The sequence below is a fragment of the Salvia miltiorrhiza genome, unplaced genomic scaffold (assembly GCF_028751815.1).
Source record: "Salvia miltiorrhiza cultivar Shanhuang (shh) unplaced genomic scaffold, IMPLAD_Smil_shh fragScaff_scaffold_132_2, whole genome shotgun sequence".
Taxonomy (NCBI): domain Eukaryota; kingdom Viridiplantae; phylum Streptophyta; class Magnoliopsida; order Lamiales; family Lamiaceae; genus Salvia; species Salvia miltiorrhiza.
In genome coordinates, this window is record NW_026651413.1 from 139,441 (window position 1) to 161,163 (window position 21,723).

At 36.6% G+C, this 21,723-nt stretch overlaps 1 protein-coding gene and 1 pseudogene across 1 annotated transcript; one reads left to right on the forward strand and one right to left on the reverse strand.

Annotated features, from left to right (window-relative positions):
• Nucleotides 1-1,410: 1,410 nt before the first annotated feature.
• LOC131002415 (major allergen Pru ar 1-like) lies at nt 1,411-1,785 on the forward strand (annotated as a pseudogene).
• Nucleotides 1,786-1,958: 173 nt separating this feature from the next.
• Nucleotides 1,959-3,820, reverse strand: LOC131002416 (pentatricopeptide repeat-containing protein At5g16640, mitochondrial-like). Its single transcript, XM_057928917.1, has one exon. The coding sequence runs from the start codon at nt 3,514-3,516 to the stop codon at nt 2,092-2,094; it is 1,425 nt and encodes a 474-aa protein (XP_057784900.1). The 5' UTR covers nt 3,517-3,820; the 3' UTR covers nt 1,959-2,091.
• Between the last annotated feature and the right edge of the window lie 17,903 nt (nt 3,821-21,723).

A 21,723-nucleotide genomic window follows, 5' to 3' on the forward strand; every position in this document is an offset into this window, starting at 1 on the left:
TATTTTATATTTTAAGAGGTGTTTTTATTTTAGTCCAAAATTTTGAAAAACAATTTTTTTTTCTTTTTTTTTAATCTCAAGTTTGCCTTATTTTTCGCTAAATTCTACCGCAAATCCATTAAATAAAATCTAAATAAAATCGTGCAGTTTTATCATGTAATTTGACTATTATATACTATCTTCTTTTTCTTTTTTCCTTCTTAATTATATGCATGTTTACCTTTTCTTTTTATTTTCAAATACAAGTTTGCCTATTTCTTGCGGGCCTCTTTTCCTCTATAAAAATCTTAGAATAATTTAATTAATAATAAAATATTGAATATATATAAATTAAATTAAAGATTATGGTAAAAGCTTTAAAATACACATGATTATAAAAAAAGAGTATATACTAAAAATGAATATAAAATAATAAATGGCATAAAAGTCAGAAGAGCTAATTTGTTATTTCTGCATATAATTGTTTATTTTTTGGTTATATCTTATTTTCTATATTTCATTTTATATATTATTTATTTATTTATTTACTTTATAATGTCATGTTTTAAAAATTAATTTTTTGGTACTTTAAAATGCATATTTTTCTTTCAAAATATTGTGGTTTAGTGCATAAATATCTTACAAATAAAAAGACCATCTCCCAAAATAATGTTCTTTTACCATTTACTTCAAAAAAGGTTGAAATTTGATTGTAAAAAGAAATTCAATTCAAATTAATGATTATGACAAAATTTTATTTTGGGATAAAAATAATCGAATATACATTTAAAACGAATAAGTTATAATTATTTAAAGTTTCGGAATAAACCATTTCTCATATTTGTGTGTGTGTTCATCTATCCTTTTCGTCGGAAGTTTCACACGCAGCTTCTATTTATGATCTTGGTTGTTTTTTTTGAGACTGTGGAGTTGTGTTGATTTTCTCCTATATGTGTTACTAAATCATGTCACAAAGAGAGGCTTAGGTATGAAATAATAAAAGCTCCATTATTTCATATTAATCATGTAGTAAGGATGAAGACCTCATGAAAGGATAGGATATATACTGATACGGAAAACATGTACTCCTTCCGTCCCATGAATCTTGACACGTTTTCCTTTCTGGACCGTCCCACGAATCTTGACACGTTTCCATTTTGGGTAATAATTATTATCTTCTATCTCCTACTTTATCACTTTTACTACTCTCTCTCTCCTACTTTATCACTTTTATTACCTTCTCTCTCCTATTTTATCATTTTTATATTTTGTTAACTACACACTTAAAACACTAATCTACAAGTCCTTAATTCCCGTGCCGAATCCAAACGTGTCAAGATTCGTGGGACGGAGGGAGTACGTTTATAAGTGGCAAGAGTTTTAAAAAATGTTAGATAAAAGTGTATTGTGAGTGGAAAATTGGTCTCTAGTATGGAGATCCCTTCATCCATCCCAGTTGCAAGGATGTTCAAGGCTGTGGTGCTCGACGCCGACACCCTCATCCCCAAGATCATGGAAGGGGATGGCGGAAGCATCTAAGAAGCATTTACAACACCAAGGGCGATGTCGAGATAAGTGGGGAGAAGATCAAGAAGGAAAAGAGAAGGCCATGGCCATGTTCAAGGCTATTGAGGCTTACCTCCACTCAAATTCTGATGCTTGAAAGCTCTATACATAAAGTTTTATATCTTGTCATATTTTGGTTTCTTGTTCATTTTATGTTTGGGATTTGCCCTTTTTGGGTGTGAGTGAGTTGTGATATATAGCTGTGATTTTCTCTTCATAGGGTGTTTCTTTGTATCTTTCTGGTCTTGTTCAAGTATAAGCTTGTTTGATTTGTTTCAAAATTTGGCCATAATTTTTCTCAATTATCGTGTATTTAATAGTTATATTAGCAATTTCATGATGCAAATCTGTATGCAATCAAAACAGTACAATTTACTATTGCAATTTTAGTAACTGAAGAGAGATGAGATCAGTGAGAGAAAAGAGCAGAGAGAACTTAATTACAATTGTAAGATTATTTAATAAAAATAATAGCATAATAAGATCAAAAACTGGCTTATAAGATCAGCTCTTATTTCTATTTTAAAGGGTGATTTTATTACAAATTCACAATCCATCCCTCTCTCTAATCCATCTCTCAAGAATTTCATCTTTGTTCAGACCATTTTCTTCCATTTCCTTAAGCAAATGCTTTGCCTCCTCTATTAACCCCTTTCGATGAAGTGAATCAAAAATCATGGTATACATTGGAACATTAGGACGCAGCCCTATCGAAGGAAGTTGATGAAGAATATCTCTTGCAGCTGCAACTCTTCCATCTGCACATAAACCTTTGACTAGAATATGATAGGTGAATATGTCAGGGCGTACTTGCCGATCAGCTTCCATATCATTGAAAAGCTTCCAACCTTCATCAAATCTATCAGCACAAAATAATCCATGAAGCATGGTGTTATATGTGACTGTTGTATGTTGTAAACCTTTACGAGAAACTTCGTGGAAAAGGCACCAAGCTTCATCAACGTTGCCTTTCTTACAATATCCCTTGATCAGAGTGTTGTAGGTGAATATGTTTGGCTCAAGTCCGTGTTCCACAATGGAACGAAATATTCCTTTTGCTTTTTCCATTTGCCCTTGCGAAGAGTACCCATCCATCAACGTGGTAAAATTGATGACATTAGGGCTCATGTTCCGCATTATCATGACTTTCAGAACATGCTCAGCCTCCTCTATACTTCCTTCCTTACAATATCCCTTGATCAGAGTGTTGAAGGTGAATATGTTTGGCTCAAGTCCGTGTTCCACAATGGAACGAAATATTCCTTTTGCTTTTTCCATTTTCCCTTGTGAAGCGTACCCATCCATCAACGTGGTATAAACGATAACATCAGGGCTAATGTTCCGCATTACCATGACTTTCAGAACATGCTCAGCCTCCTCTATCCTTCCTTCCTTGCAAAGTGCATTGATCAGAGTGTTACACATAACTTCATCTGTCACAGAGAGATTATGATCTAACAAGTAAAGGAACAAATTTTCTGCCTCAACCACCTTATTACTTAAGCAAAGCCCTTTCACGAGAGTCGTAAAAGTCACCGCATCTGGTTCGTAACCGAGCTTGAAGATGCTGCCCAACATAGCAAACCCAAAGTCCACCCTCTTCACAAGGCAATAACAATTGATGATGATATTCATCGTGCACAAATTTATAGGTGTACCTAATTGACGCATTTCGTCGAACATGTATAGGGCAGTCGTGTATTCTTCCATCTTGACAACAGCATTCAGCAGTTTGTCGAACATGGAAATACAAGGCCGTGGCCTAACTCTCAACATTTCACGAAACAGGAAACGAGCGAAATGTATGTCGTTTAAACAACTGAAATGTACTCTAAGCATAGATGAGAAATGTCTCGTACCTTGGAAACCGACATTACGCAGATCAGAAGGGTAGAGAGAGAATGGATGAGTCAGAATACCGAATTTAACACCAATTCCTCTGCGAATGAGAGCTTTTGCAGAAGCCCTCATCTTCTTCAACGAGATTTTGATTCTGAGAAATCTTTTCCAAACTCAGATACAAACCCTTACTCAACAATTACCTCAATCCAACCCTCAAACTAAAAAAAAAAAAAAGAAATTTCAACACTTTGCTCTCTTCTCCAACACCAAATTTGTGATTCTCCTGTTCATCAGCTCATTTTTGTGTATAATATTTTAGGAAATCATCCTTTTTTTGAGAGAGAATGGTCATTTTTTAACATATATGGGAAATGAACCCTGATTTTGGCTTTGCCGCTTTGGTATAGGTCCCGTATTTCACCTTTATGTATTTGATTTTATTTTTGTATTCGATTTTCACATTTAATTTTATTTATATATGCTTTGCTTTAGGATCCACAAAATGACCGTTGCTTTAGGGTGACTCCAGTGGTGAAAGCCAGGTCAACTTCAAAAACTCGCCTAATATCTATTCCAACTACTCTCCATCTCATGAAGCATGACTTACGGGGGTGTATTTGTTCAGGAATTCTGTAAATTTTTAAAATTTTTGAATTTTAAAAATCTATGGATTTCACATAGATTCTTCATGTATTTTGGAATTCTAAAAAGGAATCTGCACAGATTTTGGACGGATTTTAACAAGAATTTGACGTGATTTTTACGGATTTGAAACCAAAAATCCCAACCGTCGTTGGCTTTAAGTGAGCGCTGGACCCAGCGCCCAGCGATCGCTAGGTGCCAACGACCGCTGGCTTCGTGCGGTATATATACATCGCGCGGACGCTAGAACCCAGCCCTAATTTCTCTTTTCCTCCACCACGCGCCGCAAGCACCATTTCTTCCCCAAATTCTTAAAATTTTCTTCCAATCTTCCTCCACGGCGCGGACGCTGCATCCCCACCGCCTCTATCGCCGTCGCTCACCTCCAACGATCGCTGGCAACATGGTTTGAAGACTGAAGACCGGCGGACTGAAGACTACCGCTTGACTGAAGATCGCAACTGTAAAGGCTGAAGACAAAAACAGATGTATCTAAAGGACGAAGACTTCACTGAAGATTCAGTTATGACTGAATAACTAATGCTGGCCACTTGGAAATAGCGAGCTGATACTCAAGTCAAGTATCAGTGATGTCTACCAATTATAACTTACCAATGGCGTGTGCCCACATTCTCATTTGTCACGTGCACTTCCATTGTGTAAGAAAATCTACCCTTACTTGTGTTCAAGATAAGGGACACTCTATACCAATAAATCATCTTGACCTAACCATGTAATAGGACACCTCAGAGCATGCAATTAAACCAATAAGCATTGAGCTCTAGATAGACCTGATATTGAACTTAGGCAGACCGTAGTCTACGTCAACCTCTTGTGCCCACAATACTCTCAAGACGCAAAGTGATCGTACACACCCTATAACCTTGATTTATTGGTAATCTAATCTACTCAATTAATTAATGATCAGTTAACTAATCAAGATGAATTAGACCATATATGAATCAAGACAAGCACTTCGGGAACATACACAAGCAGATTCTCACGCCTAAGACAACCTCACGATTTAGGAGTTTATATTCATATCATCACGCTCAGCCCAGATTAATAAACCTAACTAGATGTGAAATAAATAACAAACATAAAAGTAAATGAAGACATAAAATAAATAAAATGAAATCTTACAATTGAATGGAAATAAAAACACGGCACGCACCAACGCCGCCGACAACAAATATACGATAAACTAAACTAGCGTCTTGCCCCGAAGGGCTTAACAAAAATGGAAAACTATAGCTAAAGATTGGTGTGGTTCTCCTCTCAAATATCCCATGTGTATCCCCTTTTTTTGTCTTCTTCTATCTCCAAATTCGTGTGTATGCAGCTGGTATTTATAGGGGAGAGTTAGAGTAGACTGCAAGCTTTGGAGTATGTAGAGTCCTTTACTTGGTAAACTGTCTAGGTTCATCTCGCTCATACTCTAGCTTTGCATGAACTCTACCTGAAGCTTATCTCGCCCAGATCCGTCCTTATCAGAAAAAACTTCAAGTATATCATCTTCCAGCTCTTAAGGGATAAACGTTCACCCTTATCCATTCTTAATTCAGACTATGTGTCACGTCAGCATCTTGACCAAACACATCTTGCCTAGAGTCTTTCCTTGCGTGGACTCTTCCATCCTTATCTTCTCCAGATGCCACATCATCATCTTGCCCCACTCAATTTTCCTGCTCAGCAGATCTTATCTGCCACGTCATCATCTTGCCCAAGATGTCGGTCAATCAACCTGCTCATCTCCTTTCTTTCTATCTTGACCTCTTCTTGCCCTTGATGCTTCTCATGATGAAAGCTTGATTCTGAACGGTAGTTAGTAGGGTTGGGAATCGGGTCGGGTTCGGGTACCCGAACCCGAAATTCATCCAAAATTCCTACCCGATCCCGAACACAATTTTAAAATTGGGTACCCTAATACCCGACTCGGGTACCCGGGTCGGGGTATTAGGGTACCCTAAATTACCCCAACTCCCCCAAGTAAAAAAAAACATATTAAACAATTTATATTTTTAAATAATTCTATTTTCTTTGAATCTAAAAATTGTATTCCAAACATTTTTCATTTTCCCTTTTCTTTCTCAATTCTAATATTTTAATTTTTAAATTTATGTTTTTATTTACATTTTATATTAAGAAATTAATAATAGGAAATTATTAATTCTGATAAAATTATAGCATATCATATATTATAATTTATTTTTAAGAAACATTAACTCAATAATCTCATGTAAATAATTTATTATTTATTAAATAATTTTTAATATTGTATATATAAGAGGTATCTAGATGTACTTTCTTGTCACGCTCCAGTTTCCCGAGAGAATAAGAAATGGGCTATGTGACGGAACTACTAGGCTTTACTTGAATTAAATGGGTAATGGGCTATGACGACGTTGTAATATAATTATTCTCCCTATCAGGATCTGAAGTTCGAAGGTTTGAGACAAAAGCAACATTTCAAACTAGGCATGGAATATATGCGGAAAACAATCACCGTGAAAATCGATGGAAAATGAAATTCATATAAAATAGTCCATGAAGTATTGACATAGTTAGTCATCAGATAATTGTCACCATGTGAATTTATTTTAGCGGAAATAAAATACAACATTCTTCAAATAACAACCTCTGGCTCAGCCTAACACGTCACCACCAACTGCTCAATCTGCAAAAGGTTTTGAAAATATTTGTAGGCATGAGTACTAATGTACTCAATGGGATGAGCCATTAAAAAAAAAGCTATATTCTGAAAAGATAATCCATGTTTTGAATAGTATAACACATACCCCCTCCGTCCCGGTCAAAGTGGTGCACTTCTTTTGGGTACGAAATTTAAGGAGAATAAGATTGTAGTGTAAAGGTGTGTAAATGTGTGTGGGGCCACATTGTTTGTAGTGTAAAATTATTACCAAAAAAGGAAATGCACCACTTTCGGTGGGACAGCCCAAAAAGGAATACGCACCACTTTCGCTGGGACGGAGGGAGTAATATTTTTAAAACAAGTCATTTCATTCATACTAAAAATTCGAGTACTCTGCTTTTCTTGGCTCATCTGTTGGGTGCTATCTACAACTGGTTGTCATCCAATTTCTCGAGACAATAGGTTCTAGTGTACGTACACAATTCTAGTTGATAGAGCTAACAAAGATCTGCTTGCTGAAGCCAACAATATTTTGGTAGAAGCAATAACCAATAGAGAGTGTTCAACCTAAAGCATACTCTCTAGATTGTTCGTGAGTGAACGAGGTCAACCGTAGAGTAACAAGTTGACCCAAGTCGTATTCCACGAGAAAGACTTAACAGGACTAATTATCTATGTGGTAAACACGTAAAAACAATAAATCCTAAACATTCTTTTCAAGTAGTTCAAAGTTGTGTATCTAAATAACGACAAATAAATTTAAGATAAAACAAACGAAAATTCAAGGGTTAAATATTTTAGGGCGACGGATCATCTTCTTGGAAAATCAATAAACAAGTGAAGATCATGCATAATTCATAAGCCCGCAAAATTCTCCTAACGTAGGTGTTGAAACCATAGTTTTCACATCCAAACATGAGTCTACGCTAATTGAATCACATGAATTCATCAATTATTAGACTACACATTACCGATTAAGTCTAATTTCAATTCAACCACGGTCAAGCAACGAGTTCTTCTCTCGATCTCACACGTTGCAAACACAATCAAGCAGTGATCAATTGCTAAATCGAATATCATACAATTGAATCGGATAAAGTGCATCAATACATCTCAAGCAAATCAATTAAACCCAATTGAATCTCCAACCCTGGATTATAGAAGTTAGTTCATAATGCTGTAAAAATAAATGAAAAAACAAAAATAATCCATACAATGAAAGCAAATAAGATTGGCAAAGAAATTCTTATTAAATAGAAGTGTAATCCGTTCCCAATGCATAGAGAAATTGAAATAAATGAAAAACTAAGTTCAACTAATGTTTGTGCTTCATCAAAGTGAAAGATTAAAGTTGGAATGAAAGAGAAGAGATTTTCTAACTCCTAAAGACTCATTTTGAACTCAAATTTTCGTCAAAAACCGCTCAAGTCAGTCGCGGCTCACCCGTCATTCTGCTCTTGATAGTTTCTTTAGTCAACCGCGGCTTACTCCAATTTCTCTTTAATTCCATAGTTTTCCTCTTTTCACCCAAAATTCCTTCATTTTCAAGTGTCGAGTACCTAAATCATTAAAAACACAATAATAAGCTCAACTTGACAATTCAAAATGAAAATCACCCCAAATATACACACTTTCACAAGAGACCTAGAGCTAAAATGACTTGAAAAACGATTTAGAAAACGACCATACAGAGAGCAAAAATATTTTTAAGCATGAACCATCAACTTTAACTTTTCATGAAATAGAACTTATTAGCTCAACACATATATTTTGAAAATAAAGTCTCACTAATTAATAGGCATAGCCAACAATTAAAAGGCCCAAGTCTTTAAATCAATTAAAGTAATTTTATATATAGCCTCCAAATTTTTCATCATGGCCCTTTATTAAAAAAAATTAAGTAAAATATTAATAAATGTACATCTTTACCCCTACAATTTTATAGTTTAATTTTATAATAATTACATACACAAACTTCAGCAATTATGTATAACCTCTTTTATCAAAACATAACTCACATTAATGATAAGTTATTCACCAAAATGAAAACTTCTTCGACATATGAAATTCAAGAGTCGTCTCTACGTGTCGTATTCCTCATAGCCACCGCTCGATGATAGTAGACTCCCACAATTGGGAGAATCAATCACTTCTCTCTCTAGTTGCCATTTTGTTAGGTCCCGGAAGGTTTAGAATAGGTATATGGGGGGAGGGGGGAATACACCTATAGGCTATTTTCAAAAACACAAAACAGAACAACCTTTTGAAGTTAACTAAAAGAGAAGACTTCAGTTAAACAAAGGTTGAAGACTGATACTGAAGATAACTTCAGTAAAGAGATATCAGTTAAGCACGAGACTTTAACTGATATTCACGTAGAGCTTCAGTCTTGATTTTAAAACAGATGAGTGTTATGAATCTTACTAATTATCCGAAGATTTATCAGCTAGACTAATAACATTGGCAGCGGAAAACTTTTCTTTTGAAAAAGCCTTTGATTATCACGTTGTCAGGTTAAGGTTTCACTTTACAATTAATCAGTTTCAGTTAAAGTGACGTTTGTGCACAAGTAAGAAAGTAAAACTGAAAGCGATAAAAGACAAAGGATTTTTACGTGGTTCGGAACAAGTTCCTACGTCCACGGTCAGTTGATCACACTGACAAACACTCTGGGTTTGTGCTTACGGGTGCACAGCAAACCTTACAACTGAAAATCAGATTTTCAGTACCAACACACTGGGTTGGATTTCTCGCTCACTCTTAGCACGCTAAGATACAACAATGCCTTTGCTAGCGGTTGGCTAAGATCTCTTGGAGTCATAACACTAGTCTGAACTCCGCTATTTTCAAACACTTTTTTCACTCAGTTGAAAGGAGGTTTGAAATACCAACTAGATCACAGAGAACAGGCTCTCTATAATCGGGACTTAGGCTTTGGATATTACAAATATTTGCCTAAGGATCTAAGAGAATGTGTGTAATCAGTAGTCTGATTTTGGCTTTGTGAATTCTCTTCTTCGATTCAAACTTTGAAGGCTTTGAATGGCTGAGTTGCAATTTTGACAGCATTTCAACTTGTGCTTTTGAATCGGTGAAGATTGAAGTGATACTCGAGCTCTATTTATAGGAGAGGTTTTGAATAGATCCGTTGACAGAGATGGTCTTCAAGAATTCGTCAGTTGTGAGAGTAATTTGAATTTAGCTGAGGCTTCAATCTTCGAGGTTTCTTCTTTGGTGAGAAACGGCGTGTTAGGTACAGGAGGTAAGACGCCTCTGAAAAGTAATCACTGTAAAGGAATGCTATGCAGAGAAAGGACGATCCTCAATATCTCTGCATTTAATGCGATTTTACTTGAAGTGCGTGGCTTTCTTTAAACTCTGGAGTTTCAGTCCGAGGAAGAATGTCAACTGATACTTGACTTTAGTATCAGTCCGCTAAATCCATATATTCAGCATTGATGAATCAGTTATGACAAATTCTTCACTTGAGAAACTCGTTCAGTCAAACATCAGTATTTGACTTTGCCTTTAATTGCAAACATCAGTTGAAATCTTCAGTCTTCAGTCCTCCGGTCTTCAGTCTTCAATCTTCAGAACACTAAACAAACTAGAAAGTGAACTACAACAGTTGAGTTCTAAAAGTTCTAGTCTATTACAAAGAAAACCTAAAGATTTTGGTATCATCAAAACTAGGGCAATGATATTTCATTAAGTTCCCAACACATTTCTTTCTAAAAAATGTATATATTTGCAATGCTTCTCTCTCTAACAGAGACTACCAAAAAAACAAAGGTAATTTCTGCAAAATAAAACACCATTACTTTTCTTTCTAGCATAGGCTGTCGAAAAAGAAAAGTATATTTTGCAAATCAAACAAGACTGCCAAAAAATCCATCACAAATTAAACTTTAGTGTTTTCTAAACAACTGCACAATCATCACCCATTTCTTCAAAATTGCAGAAATTCATAAATGAGAGTAGAAGGATGAACAACAAATTAAAATAAGATATTTAGAATCAATATTTCACCTTTCGACTTTTCAAATTGGTAAAATTCAAAAGAATGATCAACGGATGAAGCTTATCGAGATTACATAGCCTCGTCTTTTGATTCTTTGAGCCACAAATAAAATTGTAATCACTAAACCATTTCATCGACAATGAAGTAGAACTGCAAGTTGCGAGAACCCTCTATGGTATTGGAGAAGTGTCTATCCTTCTTCTCCTTACTGGTGGCACCGCCTCTGAAGCCACCACTACCGCCCTTTTGCCTCACCTCAGCGCCGCCCGTCACACCAGGTTGGGTCCGGGCGGCCGCTGATACTCCATCGGCCGACAATCGGGAACTGAAGCCGCCTGCCATGGCGAATCACCACTCCACCCTGCCTTGCCGCCGATCCTCCCTCAAAATATTATTAAATTGCGATTTTATTAGGAAAAAAAGAAGAGAAAACCTAAAAGAAACCCTTGAAAGCACAAGAAAAGCAGACTAAGGGCCGAGCCTCATTAAAACCTTTTCACAGAAAACCCAGTGGGAAAAACCGTGAAAAGGGAAAAGAGTACCCGTCTAAAAACAAAAGCAAAAAGAGGGGAGAAGCGGAAGGGAAAGTTTCGGGAACTCCGGCCTAACCATCGTCCCCAAACGATCCCGGCTTTCCCCCCCCCCAAACAACAAAAGAGCAGAGGCAAATGGCCGGATTAATGCCGTCGCCAAAGTGCCAACCAATAAGGGCAACACGGCCGGAAAGAAACCATCGCCTGTTGCCCGGAAAGAACAAACCCAGATAACAAAAGAAAGTTACATGGCCGGTTATACGCCGTCGCCAATAACTTTCGATAACATCCCACAAAGAAAAGCACGCCAAAAGCCGGTAATAATCATCAAATGAAATCAAGAAAGAAGCAAGTCTGCAAGCATCGGCCGGTGATACGCCGTCGCCGGATACTAGACAGCTCGCCCTGTCCGACCCCCTATCTTTCATCCACCACCAGACCCACGAAAAGCTCACACAACCAGAGTCATGAACACAACCAGAAACGCTGCCCACCCCAGCCACCAGCAGCAGCGAAAACTCTAAACCAGAACCCCTAAACCAAGCACCCCAAGTGTTCGAGGAAAAGTGTCACAGCCCGCAATCCCTAAGGATGGTTTAACCGGAGTTATGACTCGGGAAGGGGATTAAGAAGCGGGGAAAGAAAGGGGCATTTACTTAACAATCAAACATTTTACGAAAAGAGACATTTATTATATAACACTAGGATCATAACTGATCACTTGGGCAAAATCAAGACATTCGTTCGGGAAGGCCCGTCGAAGTGGATTACTCAACAAAAGAGTATCATACTTAAAATAAAACATTATCATAATCAGAGTATCTTTCAGCGGAAATACGTGTGAGTTATACATATGAAGATGTATACTCAAGGTTACATTATTGTTCTATGTCAAAAGGTACATCCGCTCAACTCCACTCCATTCCATCACCCGCTCAACCTGCACATTAGGGAAAACAACATGCAGGGCTGAGTAAAAATACTCAGTGAACATATGCCGGAAACATAACATTTTATATCATTTATTGTACTGCCAACAGTAACACACAGGGTTTTACTTGAAAGACCTGTGCTTACTAAACATTTTCTTTCATTTCATAAAGTTGGATGGCCATCCCATTTTCGGTCTATATGATCCATATCTGTTCCTTTTATACGCCGGGAAGGAGGCCTCCTTCCATGGACGCTAAGACCGGTCGCAAGCGACACACAGTCTCCATGAGTGTACACGTTAACCCTTACTAGCAAACCTTCGTCTAGCGTAGGGTCCGAATTCGATTTCCTTTATAGTTGGCGAACCAACACAGATAGGATACATACATAAAACATAAACATTTTTGGCAGACAATCATTTCATAAACATTTCCTTTCCTTCCATAAGAACCATTCATCATTTAATCATTTCCATAAACATTTCATTTCATAAGAACCATTCATCATTTGAAATAATATAGTCATATCATATCATTCATTTCATTTCGTATAAGAGGCCTGTATGCAGGGGATCTCTATATACGTGTTTTAAGAAAGCCCACCTCATTCTGTTCCCACTAGGGGCGTAGAGTTACCTCCTTCTTTAGCTTTCACTTCCCGTCTGGACCTTTATTGACGAAGAGTCGATAAGTTCGAGAAGAAAGTCGTGTAAGAAAGGAAGATTGATCTCTAAACTAAACTATCTCCTTTTTAATGATTTTAGGGTTCTAGCATCCATATTAATCTTGTCTCGTTCAAAACCTTAAACTCAAAACATCTATCACATAACTAACATTTAGGTTCGAAACCGTTTATTCGAACATCAACATGCGCATCAATCATAATTCGTTCTACTCACGCCATCAAGTTAAATATTCCATCATTTAATAACAAATCATATAATATCACATAGACAAATTAAATCATCATAGATCATTCTTTCTCATACTTAAAATAATTTATTCATTTTCAAATAATCCATATTAATAAGTCATTTGAAAAGAATTAATTAAATAAGAGTTTAACTCAAAATATTTTATTTTAAAGTTCATTTATAAATACTTGAAATAAAATAACTTCATTTATATAATTAATTTAAAGGTTAATATATAATTAAATTAATCAAGCTCAATTTAAATTAATAATTAAGAGCTCAAATAATTTAAATAGATATAAGCCCAAATTAATTAAATAAATTAGATCCAATTTTATTTATCAAGAAGCCCAAACATTTAAATCTAAGCCCATCAATTAATTAAATAAGGGCCCAAACACTTATTAAAATCGGCCCAAGTCTCGGCCCCATTCAAACCCACTCCCCAAGCCCTAGCCTTTCTTTTCTTCTTTCTTCCTCCTCCTCAAAGATGCGCCTCTCACGCACACACACATAGCTTCAGCGCCTCACTCTCCCTCTCAAATCACACGCAGACACACACTCACTCACGCATACACAGACGCGGCGCGGCTTCTCCGGCGAAGCAGCGAACCAGCCGCCGCCCGTCGACTCACCATCTTCCTCCTCTTCTCTCATTCCCTGTCACACTCTCACACGCGCACGGACATGGCGTAAGCCACGCCGCCGCCGGAAACAGGACAGCAAACGCCCCACCGCGGTGCGCCGCCGCCTGCTCCTTCTTTTCCGACGAACAGCCGAAGCTACCTACCTCCGCCTCCGTCGACCGCCGACACCAGGTAACCCCTATCTCCCTATTCTCATTTTTTTCTTTTCCTCATCTTTTTCTCTTTTCTAGATTAAAAATCTGAAATCCCTCCTCTCTTTCTCTCTTGGCAGAACGGAGACAACGGCAGTTTCGCCGCCGCCGCTCCGACGCTGGCAACTTGCCTCCGCGGCAGCCGCCTCCCTGAACCCTTCTCACACACGAATCAGGGGATTCAGCCCCGATTTCAGTCAACACATAGAAATAGGCTTTTTACTGAATTCATTTTCAAATACTGTAAATGTACTTCAATAAAGCGTACTGCACTTAAACATTCATTCATGTAATTTCAACCCTCCATTTGTATATGTAAATTCTGTTTATAACAGGCTGCATATGCACATAAAAAAATGGAATATGAGAAATTCGTATGTGTTGGTGGTTCTCTGAAAATTGACAACGAAAGGGTGATGATACCTTGAATAGGTGGATTTTTGTCTCTGCATAATTATGTGTATAGCATAAGTTAGAAATCTGCAGTGAAGAAAATTGAAAGAGGGAGAAATTTCCTTTCATTATTACCGTAAATCTTGCTGTTGAAAATGGGTTGCCAGTAGTTGAAAATGGTGTGAAGATGGTGAAGGCGTGGGATTGGCTTTAAAGAAGAATGAGGATCGTGGAAATTCAGCTTGATTGGTATGAACATGAAATTCTTTTTCAGCATGCTTAGTATGACTGAAATTTCTTCAGCATGCTGAGTATGGACTGGGGAATTTCTTCAGCATGCGTAGTATGACTGGGGAATTTCTTCAGCATGCTTAGTATGGTTCCAACTTAATCATCAAAATATCTAAGAGATTAATACATTAATCATATGGTTCCAAACTCATTTAAATACATTGACACATACAAGACTAATTCTTATTTGAAGTATAAAATCCATTTGGGCTTGTCAATTTAATAAATTAACTAACCACATGGATCAACTTTAGTAATTAATAAAAATTCATATTTAACACTTCAATGTTAAATCCTCATTAATAAATTAATGGACTCAAAATATATTTTGAGTGCATCGTCCACTGAAAATAAAAATAAAAATAAATCATCACGTATATAAATCATCAAATTCATATAAGTTCGTATTTTATTAATGGATGCCGAACCCTAATTATCATAATAAATCCTTAATCAGTCATTAGAAGATTTTAAATCCTCAATTAAAAGTCGGGTCATTACATACTATCCCCCTTAAAAGAAATTTCATCCCGAAATTTGTACCGCAGAAAACAACTCTGAGTACTTCACTTTCCTGTTAGACCGTAGTCTATTCTTGACCATGATATATTCATAGGTCCCTTACTATCGGTATCGACTTAGTCCTTAGTACCTGAACTTCCCGATCTAAGATAGATTTGGATCTTCCTTCGTAACTCAAATATTGACTAATAACAATGTTGTTCTTATGGATCATATGCTTTGAATCGTAAACATACTTCTCTATTCGCGACACAAGGGATACGTTACGCACATTCTCAAAGCTTAGCGCTAACGCTAACCAATAAGTTATTGGGCTCATCCTTCCTACAATCTCGTATGAGCCTATAAAACGGGGTTTATGTTTACCCTTTACATTGAATCCAATGATTTCTCTTGATGGAGAAACTTTTATGGAAATTATCTCTCCACTTTCACATCATAGGTCAATTCGTCATTTGTCAACATATGACTCTGTCAATCATGGACCCTCTTTTATTCACTATCAAATTTTGACGGATGATTTCAATCATCTAGTCATTTCATCCCAACAAAGTGGTGATCTATATTTTCTCAGCGTATAACGCCTCATTTGGCCAACCTATCGATAGTCGATTGATAACTGGTATTATATGTCTCACAATGAGTGGCAAAAACATGTTCTCAGCTTTCACCCCGGTTTAGCTCGGTCGTCCTCAACATACGTTATTAGTAATTTCTATGTCGTTTAAGCGGAACTATAACGACTAATATCTCTAAAGCATTCCTAAGGCAACTTAAACAGTTTGTAAGGAGACCAACCATTTCGAGCATGTAGGCAGTCAGCTTAAAACGCCGTTATAAACTTTTATTCATTCATCGAAGGAATCTCGAGTCATGTGGGCATTGGCTACCCCCTTTCGTGACAACCTTTGCTTAAGTCTGAATGGATTCGAAAAATCCATCTCGACAACGAATCCATTAGGTTCGTTAAGGGCTCGGTTTGTCCCAAACACGACATTAAGCTTGACTTTATGAGCTTGAAGACTCAAAGTAACGAATATGATATATTATAAAACCTTTACTTGCTAGCACGCAAGACATATTTCAACAAATGAGGTTACATCTCGTTTCATTCCTCCTAACTAGAATTTTTTCGAGATCTTAATACATCTTAGTACTTCCTGGTGATAGTATATGGGTGCCATGGCTTTATCTTATTCTTAAGTTCATTGTCATGGAGATGCATATCTTCCCTTCAAAGAAGATAGCATTATTTGATTCCTCGTGGTAATTCTTGAAATTTCTTATCCTTATTCTTACTCTTAACTTCTCATCCTTCCTTCGTGCTCCTACCACAATTTTCCTCAAGCTGGGTGGTTTAATCACTTCTATCATCATCTTATCACATCTTAGACGAGGCCTTCCGGCTCACTGTATCATCTACTACATTGGTCTTGTCCATGTGATGGTTAATACCAAAATCATAATCCTTTACGGGTTCAACCCATCCTCTTTGTCTCATCAGCTACTACAAATTCCTTATCAGGTTTTAGAATCTCTAGCACTACAATTTAAAATCATCAAAACTCTTTATCATTAAACTATCATTTATACTCGACACCAATTGTTCGAGTGTCAGATACCAACATTTATGTGCGTTAATCATAACTCTCACACTCACTCCATTTAGACACATAATCGATATCAGACTCAAATAATAAATTATATCTTAACAATTTATCATGCTCATAGCTGTCGATTAAATCTCGGACTTTGTAATTAAATACTAAATTCCAACTATAATTAATTAACATGCTTCTCTAATTTATTTATCTCATTTAAACTAATAAATCTAATCCATGCTAATTTCTCATACTTGGCCATTTTATATGCATTTCTCATGCAATTCAAAAAGCTCAATAACTTACTAATCATGCTCATCTCATAACTACTCAAATAATTCATATAGTCTTACTAACATAGCATTAACTCATATGCACTGCTAGTTCACTTACATGACTTCACATACTCCACATATCTCAACTTAATAAATCATCGAATAGTTAGAAAATTTGTATTTAATGGAAATAAATTCCAAAAATTTAAATACAAATATTTTTAATTATTCTAAACACATTGGCATGCTCAAAATAACTCAATTAAAATCGAGCATCGCTCGTCTCTGGCCTTATGACTCACGGCCTTCATCAAATTTGAACCTTGGTGTTCAAATTAATCTAAGTAAATTATACGTGCAATATTTAATAAATATAAACACATATATAAACTCAAATCATTCAATATGTTCCAAAAATGCCACTTCCTTGAGCAAAACTCACATCTACTGATTTGGCATAAATTCGTTCACCCAATAGTACTTGTGTACATGGTCCCTAAATGTTCCTTATGTTCATCTTCATTCTTGGAGTCACTAAGACGAACTTATCCAGGTGAAGGTAGAATACTCTATCAATGATGCCCATAAATATATCTGGGCATTTGTTAGCCTGAATGGCACAACAACAAACTTGTAGTGGTCATGACCCGTTCTAAAAGTTGTCTTGGGTGATGACATCCGATCCTCAATCGATCTTGGAAAACACATTTGCACCTTTGAGTTAGTCAAACAATTCATCTACCCTCAGTAAAGGATATTCATTCTTGAGTATTAATTTGTTCCACGCTCTATTGTCTGTGCGCCTTTTTAAAGTGCCATATTTCTTCATAACATACAAATATGCGCTCCCGATGGGAATGCACTAGACATGATCTAACTTAGGTCTAGTAGTTTCTGCAACTGGATCTTTAGGTTCTCCGATTCCTTTGGAGTCATCTTGTTCGATGCTTTTGATACACATGTCGATCTTGGTACTAGGTCGATGGTAAATTCTACTTGTCTATTGGGTGGCAGTCTTGGTAAGTTTTCCGGATAATCATAATGGAACTCACGTATAACTTCTATGTCCTCAACTATCCTTTCGGTTCTAGCTCCTCCGTTTAGGTATACAAGGAAAGCTTGGTAATGTTTCTTATTTATCACCTTTATGGCTTGTATGTATGAAATAACTGGTATCCGCTCCTTATACTAATCTCGTGAAAACTTAAAGCGTCTATTCCTGGAGGTTTGAAGGAGATTTCCCATTCATTGCATAAATCATAGCATATAGTTCTCAGCTAACCAGTCCATTCTTAGGGTTACATCTACGTTCCATATTGGTATAACATCAAGTTATTCGCTACCACCTTAAGTGATCCTACATTCAATTACAGGTTCATATAACTACGTGTCACTATCGTCGTTCCTTCTATGGGTGAAAAGTTTTTCATGTCTTGATCAGCTTTGTTCAGTTTGAATTTGTGACGGGTGATCCCCGGGCATAACTACCTTAGCGTCTAGAGTTTTGCTGAGCAATTCAAAGTACGTAAACTCATCGTGGTTGGCGAGTGCCATTCTTATCTCATACTTTAGGCCAGGGCAAACTTCTTCTGGATCTTTTCATTGGATGTCCACCTATTGTGGGGCATAACGGACATGCCACAACAAATGTGGTCATACTAGGTCATAGATATCCTGTTTTGCTTTAGATTGAACATTTTTCGTTTCTCTCCTCCTATCGCAGATATAAAAAAAAATATATGTAATATGTGTCCGTCTTATAGTCTTACTAAGACAAGTTTGCTAACATTCTTGAGTCATTGCTTTTCTTTTGGCCTCCCACCAAAATCTGTAGATCTAGTCAACTGGAACGCAACACATGAAGTCGTTTTTTTTTTTTGTGCGGTACAAAAAAATCAAAGGTTCTCTTCATCGTCTTAATCTAGAGTTTACCCTCAACTGGATTCTTGGTTTCATAGCTATAACAAGCTTTACTCGAGAAAAAGTTCATCCATCTTTCGTAATGGTTCATTTTTGTCCCCATCTCGTTTCTAGCTTCTCATCTACCAGACATTCTATTTTTCAAAAAAAAAAAACGATCATCAATACATTCCTTTTCTCATATCACATGTGTAACATTTTTCCATGATTCCATCGTGAAATCAGCATAGACAAAATAACTCAAGTCCTTATTCTCAAACCTTACGGTTTGTACTATAAATTGTTAACAAAATGTAGTGGTCGATAATAATCAGAGGAGAAATACTAATCTCAACTAATTTAGACACAACTGAATGTACAATTAACCATGCTATAGTTTGGGTGACTTACTAAGTCAATATACTAACACTTCTTAGTCGTATACCTCAAAAGAATCTACTAGAACAACTCAAAAGTTGCAAAGGCTCAAATCTCGAATGATATAAAGTGTTGCAGAAAATTTGTTCAAGAGACTCAAATAAATAACCAGAGGGTAGAAAGGAGTAACTACCAGGTCGAACAAAATGACCTAGAGTGAGAACCCATCTGATTTTTAAACTGAAGTTGAAATACAGGGTTTATAAACCCAAAAGACGTCTACTGAGATTTGGATCATGTGGACTGGCCAGGTCCAACATAATCACTTCCCAGTTACACGGGAAACATCATCCCGGACTTGGTAATTATGGGTCTTCTAAATTCTCATCATACTATCATAACAAAACTTAAGCTTCGTAACAGTAAGCTAATAGCTGAAGCATAGGGTCCTATCTCTTAGACTTATATTCTGAACGTTCAACATTCTTTCATAAGTAGATATATTACAACATAGTAATGTAACAGTCCAACCATATTCTTTCTATAACTCATCATGAAACAAAGTTAATTCGATGTTCCGTCATGTGTGAACTATCGAACGTAGAGACTATGCTTAAAACCTTCGTGGTGTAACGTCCATCTTGAAGTTGTCTCATGCCACCTTTCGTTGACTTACTTTCAATCGTGGCACGTATCTTTTCAGTCTATCTTTGAGTTTCAAAGAAATTACAGTCTCCCGAAGGAAACCAAAACATTCGTGATGTTTAGTCATTTTCTGATTCGTCATTCTCAAGCATCTAGGTTATAGGGATACCCTATAAATCCATCAATCTATGTTCTTTTGCAAATGTGATCATAAAACTTATAACAATCTACATTCCTTGAAAACGTGTTCAGTATCATTCATTCTTCTAATCATATCAACATAGTATGCACCAAATCTATCATACCAACGTAAAATATTCTACATTCATTCATATCATATCTTCACAATCATGATCTTGCAACAGTTTAAAATCATAACACTATTAAAAGATTGAAACTACAGTTACCTTTTTCCTGATTGAGCGTGATGCAATGGAGCGTTGAGCGGTGTCATAAGATTCATTTAAGTCAAATGACTCGATCTAGACTTGGCTTTTGAAGGAAAATTCTTGGGCCAGAGCAAACGAACTGCTCTGATACCACTCTGTCACAGCCCGCAATCCCTAAGGATGGTTTAACCGGAGTTATGACTCGGGAAGGGGATTAAGAAGCGGGGAAAGAAAGGGGCATTTACTTAACAATCAAACATTTTACGAAAAGAGACATTTATTATATAACACTAGGATCATAACTGATCACTTGGGCAAAATCAAGACATTCGTTCGGGAAGGCCCGTCGAAGTGGATTACTCAACAAAAGAGTATCATACTTAAAATAAAACATTATCATAATCAGAGTATCTTTCAGCGGAAATACGTGTGAGTTATACATATGAAGATGTATACTCAAGGTTACATTATTGTTCTATGTCAAAAGGTACATCCGCTCAACTCCACTCCATTCCATCACCCGCTCAACCTGCACATTAGGGAAAACAACATGCAGGGCTGAGTAAAAATACTCAGTGAACATATGCCGGAAACATAACATTTTATATCATTTATTGTACTGCCAACAGTAACACACAGGGTTTTACTTGAAGGACCTGTGCTTACTAAACATTTTCTTTCATTTCATAAAGTTGGATGCGCATCCCATTTTCAGTCTATATGATCCATATCTGTTCCTTTTACACGCCGGGAAGGAGGCCTCCTTCCACGGACGCTAAGACCGGTCGCAAGCGACACACAGTCTCCATGAGTGTACACGTTAACCCTTACTAGCAAACCTTCGTCTAGCGTAGGGTCCGAATTCGATTTCCTTTATAGTTGGCGAACCAACACAGATAGGATACATACATAAAACATAAACATTTTTGGCAGACAATCATTTCATAAACATTTCCTTTACTTCATAAGAAACCATTCATCAATTAATCATTTCCATAAACATTTCATTTCATAATAATCATTCATCATTTGAAATATCACAGTATATATCATTCATTCATTTCGTATAAGAGGCCTGTATGCAGGGGATCTCTATATACGTGTTTTAAGAAAGCCCACCTCATTCGTTCCCACTAGGGGCGTAGAGTTACCTCCTTCTTTAGCTTTCACTTCCCGTCTGGACCTTTATTGACGAAGAGTCGATAAGTTCGAGAAGAAAGTCGTGTAAGAAAGGAAGATAGGTCTCTAAACTAAACTATCTCCTTTTAATGATTTTAGGGTTCTAGCATCCATATTAATCTTGTCTCGTTCAAAACCTTAAACTCAAAACATCTATCACATAACTAACATTTAGGTTCGAAACCGTTTATTTGAACATCATCATGCGCATCAATCATAACTCGTTCTACT